This window comes from Portunus trituberculatus, chromosome 2 (genome assembly GCF_017591435.1).
Source record: "Portunus trituberculatus isolate SZX2019 chromosome 2, ASM1759143v1, whole genome shotgun sequence".
NCBI classification, from domain to species: Eukaryota; Metazoa; Arthropoda; class Malacostraca; order Decapoda; family Portunidae; genus Portunus; species Portunus trituberculatus.
The window spans coordinates 2368314-2381028 of record NC_059256.1 but is presented as its reverse complement, the minus strand read 5'-3'; the positions used below and the strand labels follow the sequence as shown (position 1 = coordinate 2381028).

At 42.7% G+C, this 12715-nt stretch overlaps 2 protein-coding genes and 1 long non-coding RNA gene across 6 annotated transcripts in view; 2 read left to right on the top strand and 1 right to left on the bottom strand.

Annotated features, from left to right (window-relative positions):
- LOC123502193 overlaps positions 1-9370 on the bottom strand; it is an 11564-nt gene extending 2194 nt beyond the window's left edge. For 2 of the 4 annotated variants that reach the window (XR_006673816.1, XM_045251437.1), the window contains exons 1-2: positions 4952-5102; positions 1-597 (exon numbers count right to left, since the gene is read on the bottom strand). The exon at positions 1-597 is cut by the window's left edge. Coding sequence is in view for 3 of the 4 variants with exons in the window: in XM_045251437.1 (XP_045107372.1) it covers positions 1-451 (451 nt within the window). In the remaining variant the exon portion in view is untranslated. Of the gene's footprint in view, positions 598-4929; positions 5103-7522; positions 7654-9096 lie in introns of those variants that run through there. The other 2 variants (XM_045251446.1, XM_045251459.1) reach the window with 2 other exon arrangements.
- Positions 3999-12715, top strand: part of LOC123502253 — a 22903-nt gene continuing 14186 nt past the window's right edge. Inside the window, exon 1 of the long non-coding RNA XR_006673841.1 lies at positions 3999-4054. This is a non-coding gene — a long non-coding RNA (uncharacterized LOC123502253). The remainder of the gene's footprint in view (positions 4055-12715) is intronic.
- Positions 11793-12715, top strand: part of LOC123502239 (histone deacetylase 1-like) — a 14376-nt gene continuing 13453 nt past the window's right edge. The window contains 1 exon segment of the mRNA XM_045251471.1: positions 11793-11932. Within this exon segment, the coding sequence (XP_045107406.1) occupies positions 11884-11932 (49 nt within the window). The 5' untranslated portion in view covers positions 11793-11883.

The window sequence follows — 12715 nt, the reverse complement described above, 5'->3', positions numbered from 1 at the left end:
AGTGGCTGCAGCCCCGCCCTGCCCCACCCCCTGGCCCACAGCTGCACCCGCTGGGGGAAGCAGTGGCGGGGTTCACACCCCCTGGGGTGGACGGCGACTCTGGCCACTGGTGGTGGTGGTGGTGGTGGTGTGGGGGCAGGGAGCGGGGCGGCGTCACCACCACGGGGCGAGGCGGGGTGGTGTCCGGGGTGCGTGGGGCTGGGGTGGTGCCATACAGGGCGGCGGTGGAGGACAGGCCCCCCCCACAGCTGCAGGAGGCCGTCCCGCAGCACCCGCCAGGCCCCGCCCCGGCCCCGACACCCTCACTCAGCTCCCTCTCCTGCTGCTGCTGCTGCACGCGCTGCCTCACCTGCCGGGGCGAGGCGGGGCTGTCCTGTGGGGCATCCATGGGACAGTGGTGGTGGTGGTGGTGGATGTGGTGGTGGTGATGGTGGCTCGCACTCTGCCCCATACTGGCTACCGCACCCCCCCCATCATGCTGGCGGGGCTGTGGGGCGGCGTGGTTCACTGGGCCATGGGGCGGTGGGATGAGAGGCTGGAGCAAGGCTGGGGCGGGGCTGTGGGGCTGTGTGGACACTGTGATGCTGTGATTGTGACCTGAAACACACAAACACTGTTACACACACACACACACAAACCTTACCAAAACACCCTTAAACACACAAAACACACAAAAAAACACTCTTAAACACCACAAAAACACCCTTAACCCCTTCAGCAGTGTGACGTGTTTCCCTATTCCTTGTGGTGACTATTTGGTGACTTTCTACAGCTTCACAAACTCATGTGGGGGATTAAAATGGTGAAGACTGTGGCCATTAATCTTCTGCCCTCCATACACCCTTGCTAATGTCAATAAAATGGTCTAATGGTACACAAAACTCAATTAAAATAGTGAAGACTGTGGCCATTAATCTTCTGCCTTCCATACACCCTTGCTAATGTCAATAAAATGGTCTAATGGTACACAAAACTCAATTAAAATAGTGAAGACTGTGGCCATTAATCTTCTGCCCTCCATACACCCTTGCTAATGTCAATAAAATGGTCTAATGGTGCACAAAACTCAATTAAAATAGTGAAGACTGTGGCCATTAATCTTCTGCCCTCCATACACCCTTGCTAATGTCAATAAAATGGTCTAATGGTGCACAAAACTCAATTAAAATAGTGAAGACTGTGGCCATTAATCTTCTGCCCTCCATACACCCTTGCTAATGTCAATAAAATGGTCTAATGGTACACAAAACTCAATTAAAATAGTGAAGACTGTGGCCATTAATCTTCTGCCCTCCATACACCCTTGCTAATGTCAATAAAATGGTCTAATGGTGCACAAAACTCAATTAAAATAGTGAAGACTGTGGCCATTAATCTTCTGCCCTCCATACACCCTTGCTAATGTCAATAAAATGGTCTAATGGTGCACAAAACTCAATTAAAATAGTGAAGACTGTGGCCATTAATCTTCTGCCCTCCATACACCCTTGCTAATGTCAATAAAATGGTCTAATGGTGCACAAAACTCAATTAAAATAGTGAAGACTGTGGCCATTAATCTTCTGCCCTCCATACACCCTTGCTAATGTCAATAAAATGGTCTAATGGTGCACAAAACTCAATTAAAATAGTGAAGACTGTGGCCATTAATCTTCTGCCCTCCATACACCCTTGCTAATGTCAATAAAATGGTCTAATGGTACACAAAACTCAATTAAAATAGTGAAGACTGTGGCCATTAATCTTCTGCCCTCCATACACCCTTGCTAATGTCAATAAAATGGTCTAATGGTACACAAAACTCAATTAAAATAGTGAAGACTGTGGCCATTAATCTTCTGCCCTCCATACACCCTTGCTAATGTCAATAAAATGGTCTAATGGTACACAAAACTCAATTAAAATAGTGAAGACTGTGGCCATTAATCTTCTGCCCTCCATACACCCTTGCTAATGTCAATAAAATGGTCTAATGGTACACAAAACTCAATTAAAATAGTGAAGACTGTGGCCATTAATCTTCTGCCCTCCATACACCCTTGCTAATGTCAATAAAATGGTCTAATGGTGCACAAAACTCAATTAAAATAGTGAAGACTGTGGCCATTAAACTTCTGCCCTCCATACACCCTTGCTAATGTCAATAAAATGGTCTAATGGTGCACAAAACTCAAGGTAAAAATGTGTCCCAGTACTGAAGGGATTAACTTAGAGTGTTTAAAGGAATTTTAAGGTACAAGGATATTTTAGGGTGTTTTATGCAAGAAGGCTGTTAAGGTGTGTTTAAGAGTGTTTTAAGCCAGAGGAAGGGTGTTTAAGTGTGTTTAGGTGAATTTTAACCCAAAAGAAAGATGTTTGTGGGTGTTTTAAGCAAGAAAAAGGGTGTTAAGGAGTGTTTGGGGGTGTTTTAAGCCAGAAAAGGATGTTTTAGGATGTTTAGGATGTTTAGGGATGTTTGGGGATATTTTAAGCCAAAGGAAGAATGTTTTGGGGTGTTTTAAGTAAGAAGGCGGCTGTTTAGGGTGTTTGGGGGTGTTTTAACCAAGAAGAAGGCTGTTTAGGGGTGTTTGAAGATGTTTTGGCAGTGTTTTTAGCCAGAAAAGTGATGTTTTAAGGTGTTTTAAGTAAGAAGGCTGTTTAGGGGTGTTTGAGTGTGTTTAGGGGTGTTTAAGGGTGCTGATAGGTGTATAGGGGTGTTTGGGGGGGTGTTTGGGGCTCTTTAGAGGGTGTTTAAGAATGCTTAGGGGTATATAAGAAGTTTAGGGATGTTTGGGGTGTTTAAGGGTGTATAAGGATGTTTTGGGGTGTTTAGGGTGTTTTGGGGTGTTTAAGGGTGTTTGGGGGTGTTTAGAGGTGTTTGAAGGTGTTTAAGGGTGTTTGGAGGTATCTGAGGGTATATTAAGGTGTTTCGGGTTGTTTAGGGGTGTTTGCGGGTGTTTAAGGGTCTTTGGGGGTGTATAAGAATGTTTGGAGGTGTTTAAGGGTGTTTGGAAGGTGTTTGAAGGTGTTTAAGGGATGTATAAGGGTGTTTAGAGGTGTTTGAAGGTGTTTAAAGGTGTTTGGGGATATTTGAGGGTATATTAGGGTGTTTGGGGGTGTTTAGGGGTGTTTAAGGGTGTTTGGAGGTGTCTGAGGGTATTTTAGGGTGTTTGAGGGTGTTTGGGGCTGTTTAAGGGTGTTTGGGGGTGTTTAAGGGTCTTTGGGGGTGTATAAGAATGTTTGGAGGTGTTTAAGGGTGTTTGAAGGTGTTTAAGGGATGTATAAGGGTGTTTAGAGGTGTTTGAAGGTGTTTAGAGGTGTTTGAAGGTGTTTAAGGGATGTATAAGGGTGTTTAAGGGTGTTTGGGGGTGCCTGAGGGTATAGTAGGGTGTTTGGAAAATGTTTGGAGGTGTTTAAGGCTGTTTGAAGGTGTTTAGAGGTGTTTGTGGGGTGTTTAGAGGTGTTTTGGGGGGTGATTAGAGGTGTTTGAAGGTGTTTAAAGGATGTATAAGGGTGTTTGGGGGTGTCTGAGGGTATATTAGGGTGTTTGAAGGTGTTTAGGGGTGTTTGGGGGTGTCTGAGGGTGTTTTAAAAGCCTCAAACAACACTGAAATGGTATACAAGATGCGTCACAACCTCACCACAAATATTCACCACTCCTTATACAACCTCTCTCTCAAATGCTCAATTCTCCTTTCGATTTAATGTCAGAGGAAAAAAAGGCCTAAGGAGACAAAAAGGGGATTAAAAGAAGCCCCCTACTTGTTTGCCAGTCCCCTAGCAGGCCTGGGTTAGGTACAGTTAAGAGATAAATGTGTTAGGAAGGTGGAGAGACAGACAGAAGCAGGCAGGGAGTTCCAGAGTGTGCCAGAGAAAGAGATGAAGGATTGAGAGTACTGGTTAACACTCTCTCTCTCTCTCTCTCTCTCTCTCTCTCTCTCTCAAATAACCTCAAACAAGATTACCAAGAATCTATTAAGAGGGACAGGAAGTTGAGAGAGAGAGAGAGAGAGAGAGAGAGAGAGAGAGAGAGAGAGAGAGAGAGAGAGAGAGAGAGAGAGAGAGAGAGAGAGAGGTTGTTGTGATAAAATTCCACCTCTCTCTCTCTCTCTCTCTCTCTCTCTCTCTCATAAAGAAAGAAGGAAGTGAAACAGGAAATTGTTGAGAGAGAGAGAGAGAGAGAGAGAGAGAGAGAGAGAGAGAGAGAGAGAGAGAGAGAGAGAGAGAGAGAGAGAGAGAGAAGTCCTTACAGAATGAATGATAACACACACACACACAAAGAGAGAGAGAGAGAGAGAGAGAGAGAGAGAGAGAGAGAGAGAGAGAGAGAGAGAGAGAGAGAGAGAGAGAGAGAGAGAGAGAGAGAGCTCCGGGAAATAATTAAGTTATAAGCTTTTTTTAAATGATTTGATGAGAGAGAGAGAGAGAGAGAGAGAGAGAGAGAGAGAGAGAGAGAGAGAGAGAGAGAGAGAGAGAGAGAGAGACCTATATTTTGACCCTTTCTCTAATTCACTCCCTTCAAGTGTCTCCATATAAATAGTAGCTTTTTTTTCACTTCCTAATACAATAGTAGTATAGTAGTAGTAGTAGTAGTAGTAGTAGTAGTAGTGGTGGTGGTGGTGGTGACACTATCTGGATGGTGACACTATCTCCAGAGAGAGAGAGAGAGAGAGAGAGAGAGAGAGAGAGAGAGAGAGAGAGAGAGACAATATTAATCATGTCACAAACCACCACCACCACCACCACCACCTCCTGTTCCTCCACCTCCTCTTCCTCTCCCTCTTCCTCCTCCTCCTCCTCCTCCTCCTCCTCCTCTCCCTCTTCCTCCTCCACCTCCTCCTCCTCTTCCTCTTCCTCTTCCTCCACCAAGGCCACTAGTAAACATATTGCACTAAACCAAATTAAAAACACAAATTTACACCCACAACACACACGCCACTGGACACACACACTTCTAATCCTTCTTCTTCACCTTCTACGTGCTCTGTGGCGGCTGTGGTGGTGTGGTGAGGTGTGGTAGAGTGCGGTTAATGTGGTACTAGAAATCCCTCCGCCCTCTCTGACCGTCTTACAGTGAATGAGTGAAAATGGCTGAAGGTTTAAGGGTGTCTGAAGTGACGTCACGGCCCGGGGAATGTAAACAATGGCCTTTTCAGCTTTTCTAAGAGTTTTTTGGGTGTTTTAATGGTGTGTATGGGTTTAATGGGTGTTTTTATGTGTGTTTTACTCCTATATGTTTTTGGGTTAGTGTTTTATTAAGGGTGTTTTTAAAGGGCACTAGTTTATGTGATGTCATGGATGTGTGTTGGTCTCAGCGCAGTGGTATTTTGTCGACATCTAATTAATATTTTCTATTTTATTCTTTCCAGACTCTAATAACTTTTCATTTTCCTTCTAAAATTCGTAAGATAATTAATTGTAACTTTATTGTTGTATTTAGAAGTGATATGATAGAGTTTGGTTAATTTTTTTTATGCATTTCTTTTTCCGTCTATCTATTAGCGGAGAGAGAGAGAGAGAGAGAGAGAGAGAGAGAGAGAGAGAGAGAGAGAGAGAGTCGTTTGTCATAAAATATAAATAAAATAATAATAAAAAAAGATCAGAATAATTATCTAAGTTGTTACAAAGTGTTCCAGAGAGAGAGAGAGAGAGAGAGAGAGAGAGAGAGAGAGAGAGAGAGAGTAGTAGCAGTAGCAGCAGCAGCAGCAACAGCAGTAGTAGTAGTAGTAGAAGTAGAAATAGTAGTAGTTGTCGTAGAGAGAGAGAGAGAGAGAGAGAGTGAGATAATACAGCCCGCGGGAAACGAGTCTCACTGCTTTCCACTACGGTACAAAACATGGCCGGCCGAACCAAGCTTATATTTTGAATCTCCTTTTCCTCTTTTTCTCACTAACCACTGCGAAATAGCAACACAAACTACATAGAAAATAAAGAAAATAAAACAGAACGCCATTTTATCTCATACATTTGGCGTCTTAATGACTGGTTTGTGAAATATTAGCGATTTTCATAAGTTAGCGAGCGAAAATTTTGAAACACAACGAAATATAGAGAAAGAAGTGACGGGAAGTAGAAACACACCGCGAAATTCAAACTACTACTATTCTATTTGACTATCTGACTATCTGACTATCCAACACAACAACAGAGGAGCTACTTGTACTATCAGAGAGCCGTGGTAGTAGTAATAGTCAAGTAATACAACTATTTAAATGAGAAAGCTTAGTGTCAGTATCATTCACTCACAACACGCTCTCTCTCTCTCTCTCTCTCTCTCTGCTCCTACACACCCACACACACCGATATACACCCAAACACACCCAAAATATCGCTCCCACACACCCACACACACCCAAAACACTCACACACACACCAAACACCACTTCCACATACTCAAACACACTCAAACACTGCATAGACACCCAAACCTTATACACACCATACACCCAAACACACCCAAAACCACACACACCACTCATACTCAAACACACTCAAACACTGCTCCCACACACCCATACACACCCAAACACTGCTCCTGCACACACACACACCGATATACACCCAAACACACCCAAAACACACACACCAATCACCACTTCCACATACCCAAACACACTCAAACACTGCTCCCACACACCCATACACACCCAAACACTGCTCCTGCACACACGATATACACCCAAACACACCCAAACACACCACAGACCACTTCCACATACCCAAACACACTCAAACACTACCCACACACACTGCTCTTATACACCCAAACACACCCAGAACACCGCTCTTATATACCCACACACACCCAACACCACTCCCACACGCCCAAACACATCAAAACACCAGTTCCACACACCCAAATACTGCTCCTATACACCCAAACACACCCAAAACATCCACACACACCCAAAACACCCACACACCCAAACACTGCTCTCAAACACACCCAGAACACTTAAAACACTCAAAACTAACCCCAAATACACTTAAAACACCATGCAACACCTCAAAATGCCCCAAACACACACCAACAGTACCACCCGCACACCCCAAACCACTTAAAACACTCAAAATCAATCTAAAACACACTCAAAACACCATGAAACACCTCAGAACTGCCCTCAAACACACGAAAAAATCACTACAAACACCCAATATACACCAAAATCATCACCACACACACCCAAACCACTTAAAACACTCTAAAATACTCCAAAACACACTCAAAACACCTTACAGCCACTCAAAACACACTCAAAGCATCATACTGTCTCTCTAAACACACTTAAAATACACCCAAATACTCTAACACACCTCAAACACACCACAAGACAAATACATATACCTAAAAACATGTAACACACATTTAAAACACACAAAACGCACCCAAAACATACTTATAACACCCACAACACTACCAAACACACTGAAAACACCCCGGAACACTATAAAACACCCTGCAACACTATCAAACACACTTAAAACACCTTAAAATGACCAAAAATGCATTAAAAAGAACGGCAAGATTACAGGGGGAACTTACGTAAATATCGCGGCTTGGCTCCTCCTCCTCCTCCTCCTCCTCCTCCACTTCCTTTTCTCCTTTCTTCTTCGTCCTCCTCCTTTGTTTCTCGTTTTTTCTTCCTTCTACTCCTTCCATCTACACGTCTGCGCCTAGAAACACACCAAAACACTTAGGAGACACAAGATATGAGGCAAATTATTGAGGAAGAGGGAGAGTCAAGTATTGTGGCTTGCCTGCTCCTCCTCTTCCTCCTCCTCCTTTATTTCTCCTTATTTCTTCCCTCTGTTACTGCTTGCTACTCAACTGAGCCTAGAAACACACGAAAACACGTAGAAATCACTAGATATTGGGCAAAATATTGACGAACTGGACGGGCGGGAGGGAGGGACGCCAGCCCGGGGGTACGATGAGTCACCACCTGGGCCGTGACGTCACAGAATGCGCGGGAACAGGGGTGACTCTGCTGAATTACGTAAATAATTTCAAAATTGACCTATAGAAAAAACGAAGCCATGGCCAAATGCCTAATATTTTGTGACTTGAGAGATACTTTAACTACTATCCACAACATCAAAACATCTCCTGCCTAACTAGTTTTAAAGAAATGTGAAAATTAAGTTTATTAAATGTATAAAGACATTTCCACTAACATCACTGCTAACACATCCATTCATTTCGACTTTGCATTGATTAAGAAAAATATTAGACACTATAAACTCTCTTCTCAGGCATTTAACAGTTATCTAGAACCAGAAGTGAACGAATGAAATAACATTATGTATAGAAATAACATCAAAATATAAAATCTTTAAAAAATCTTGCAAAGCCCAGCCATTTTCCCTTGGCTAGCATTTCAACACACGTTACAGAGTCTGAGCAATCTTTTAAGGCACTACACAACGAGTTACCCAGCCAAGCAGAAACGTAAATAAAAAAAAATTCAAAATATAAAGAATTCGTTTAACAGGACTAAACACCACTTCAAAGTCCACATATTCCTCTCAATAGATTGATTTCACACTTAAAAGAGCATAGGCGATTCTTTGATACCAATAAGGCCCAGTTAGATCTTGAAATTAAAAAAAAATCAAAATGGGAGAGAAAATTTTGACCGCTACGCCAGCTCATAAAACACCACTAAACTTCACATGGTTACCGAACATAGGCGCGGAAAACACTTCAAAGGCAACAAAATACTTCTAGAAACCATAAAAAAAACATACCATGGAAGCGTAATATTATCATTAGCAAATATATGAAAAAAAAAGTATTGGAACCCGCGGTCTGGAGGGTGGGAGGTGGGTGCTCGGCGGGACGGAGGGACGGGAGGACAACAATATGAGTGGAACAGACAGGCGCTATATGAAAATGAAGCCATGTTTGACCACGAATATTGAATAGTAGACTACTGGCTCCATTCTGAGACATGTTTGACTTACAGTACGTGAAAGAAGCAAATAATATCGATAACACTGAGATTGCTTCATAACTGCTCGTATTAACGCGTCTTTTCAATCCCTGGGTAGATTTTCATACACTTTTCACTCGTATGTAAAGCAAACCTAGAAATAAATGATTGGCCTTCAGATTACCTAAGTATATGAAGGCAAGGCAGTGTGGAGGGTTGTGGTCAAGGATGGCAATAGGTTGACCACGGTTCGTACTGCTGGTTCACTCCTTTTCAATACTTCACTTTGTTTGTATGTGTGTGTGTGTGTGTTTGGGTGTATATATGCATGTTATGGATGTGTTTACGGGTGTTTGAGTATATATATAAGTGTGTGTGTGTGTGTGTGTGTGTGTGTGACGAAACTAACCACTACCACTAAACACTCCCACTACCACCACCACCGTCAGCCCGCCACCACTGTCACCAACACCACTACCACCCCCACCACAGTTGCCAACCCCCTGCCCCGTAGCCTCAAGTATGGCAGTGTCAACAGTACAAACGCCTACGGTAACTTCACTACTAAATCTGCTATTAATGAGATGCTATACTTAAAAAAAATTCACATATCGATTCAGTGTTAATTGTGACACCTTTCCCTTCGTTGTGGTGTCCTGGTATGGTGATCTGGAGAAGCAGTAAGTGTTTCAAATGTTTGTAGTTTGACAGGGAGTGTTTGCATAGCCCGCGGGAGAAGGAAAGAAGAAAGACGAAGTGTTTGAAAGGCAAGCTATGATATTTCTTTTAATCTCTATTTTTCTCGCCTCTGTTCTTGAGATACGAGTGTTTCTGACAATATACCACGGTGAATTGATGATAAGTGCAGGAATGTATACATTTTTATCAAGCAAATCTATCTCTTTATCTATTCACGAGTTGATTTACTTATCTATCTGTGTTACCGCCACCTGAAGGCGATGTCGATCAAGTTGTCAGGAGAGGGAAACCTTTCACGGCGACTTGAATGCATTTGTATTTTATTGTCAAAACCTGCAGATGACAAGACAAAGCCATGACAACACTGTGTTGCACTACATACTAATTACATCCAGTGGACAGCGGTACCCGATTTAACACCATTATTTGGTACAGTGTGGGGAGGGGGGGAGAAAAGCCCCTCAACGAGTCGTACCTAATCCCCTCCAACACCTCCAAACAAGGAGTGTTGTCGTGGTCACCACTTTTAACCTTAAGATCTTTTACACACTAAACACTTATGCACAGTACAGTCAGAACACACCACACATTCACCCAATCACAACAACCACAGTACAGAGCATCTTCTCCACACTTACGTATTACGGGTCCTTCGAGCGCTAATACGGTGTGTGTGTGTGTGTGTGTGTGTAACTGCCTGGAGCAAGCTCAGCCCACGATTTTACTTCTATAACACCCTGCTCCCTTCTGTCCCTCTCCTCTGTCCTGGGGCTGCCACGGACGGTAGTAGAGAGAATAACCTGCTGACCCATCGTGTAGGAGAGGTGTATTGAATCCTCAAGACTCAGCAATTTCCACTGTAAACATCTTCGCCTCTCTTCCTTCGCCCTGCCATCATCAAGCCTGTCTCTATACCTCATTCGTTACTTCACCGTACTCTAGTGGCGTCTTCACTTCAGTTTTGGCCCGTAGCATTAACGGCAATATTCAGAAACGCTTTGCTTCCCCGCCACAACAGTTTTTCAAGGCCAGAGAGACAATTAGATGGATTTTCAAGACAGTTCCTCCTTTTGATAATCTAAAAATCTTACTAATCCATAAAAATACTCTTAAAATCACGAATACCTCCAGCTGTAGAGTCTTTGAAGGTAGTGATGGCGTGATAGCAAGGCGGTGCAGAATATTGGCTTAAAACCTTCACTAGAGCGGCTATTAAATAAAAACATACACTCTGCTCATGGTAGTTGACGTGTTTCCTTATCGTCGCGCAGACCTCTTTGCATGCCGAGATAATACTGTTTGTTTACTGTCTATCTGTCCATTTACCTATCTATCAACCCATCAAACTAATATATCTGTCTATCTTATCTATCTATCTATCTATCTATCTTCATATACACGCAGATATTGACAAACTGGCATGGATGGGTGGGTGGCAAATGTGTGTGTGTGTGTGTGTGTGTGTGTGTGTAAGAGTTAACCAGTACTCTCAATCTTTCATCCCTTTCTCTGGCACACTCTGGAACTCCCTGCCTGCTTCTGTGCTTCTTTAAGACTATTATTGAAGTAAGTCAGTCATTCTTTTACATTAGGGAAATATAATAGAGTTTAGAATCAGCTATACTCTCTCTCTCTCTCTCTCTCTCTCTGAACAAAAACACTAAAAACACAACAAAACAACATTAAACTGACAAAAAAAGATGTGGAAAATTTTATCAAGTCTTTTTCACCCCTCTCCCTCTCTCTCTCCCCGCTCTCCCAACCTCTCCCAGCCTCTCTCTCTCTCTTACAACAAAAACACTAAAAACACAACAAAACAGCAACAAAATGACAAAAAAAGATAGAGAAAATTTTAATACATCTTTTTCACCCCTCTCCCTCTCTCTCTCACCGCTCTCCCAACCTCTCCCAGCCTCTCTCTCTCTCTCTCTCTTACAACAAAAACCTCATTAAACTGACAAAAAAAGATGCGGAAATTTTTATTAAGTCTTTTTCACCCCTCTCCCTCTCTCTCTCTCTCCCCGCTCTCCCAACCTCTCCCAGCCTCTCTCTCTCTCTTACAACAAAAACACTAAATATCCAACAAAACAACATTAAACTGACAAAAAAAGATGCGGAAAATTTTAATACATCTTTTTCACCCCTCTCCCTCTCTCTCTCCCGCTCTCCCATCCTCTCCCTTTTACTCTCCCAAGCAACTAGCCAGCGAGCCTCACACCTTCCCACCCCACAACTCCCGCCTCGTGTGTGTCTGAGCCCACAGCCCACAGAGATGTCCACAGCACCCCACAGCAGGAAGAAAGTGTGCTATTATTATGACAGTAAGTACACAAGACCCCCTAGCACCCTTACGGACCTTAAAATCAGCTCTAAGTTCCCTAAAATCCCTTAAAACTGCGTATGTAACTAGGCGTGTTTCTAAGGAGGCATTTAAAGGTCCTCTAATTGTTATTATTTGAATTTTCTCGTGTTTTTAAGGGTTTATTGTTACTTTTTTTAAGGGTTCAGGTTCTTAAGTCACTCTAGAACCCTGAATGACCCCTTAAACCCCCTTAGATGCCCTTAAAATCCCTTAAATCACTCTTAAATAAGGAAGTACGTATGTGACCCTTTATTTCACACCTGTACCGTATTTTTGGGGTATGTTTTTAAGGGAATTAGTCCCTAAAGCACCCTTATACCCTTAGGAACCTTTAAATGTACCCTATATTGTCCTAAAACCCTAAAATCACCCTTAAATATGAGTAGATTACCCGTACATTTTAGTGTTGTGTTTTTTGTATATTTAGGGGTTTTCTTGCAATTTTAAGCCATTTTTCTTTTTCCTCAGGGTTTGTAAGTATGTTTAAGTGTCCCTGTGTAAGTGTGAAGTGCCTGTGTTAACTATTATAAGTAAAAATTTAAGTATGGTTCCATAGCTAACCAAACCGTACCGTAGTGTTTATATATATATACCCGAAATCTTCTCTATTTAAGGTCCCAGGATGAATTTTAAGGGTGCAATGTGTCCCAGGGTGTGTGTAAGTGTGTCTAAGTGTCCCTGTGTAAGTGTGAAGTGCCTGTGTTAAGTAATTTAAATAGATCTTTAAGTAAGGTCCCATAGA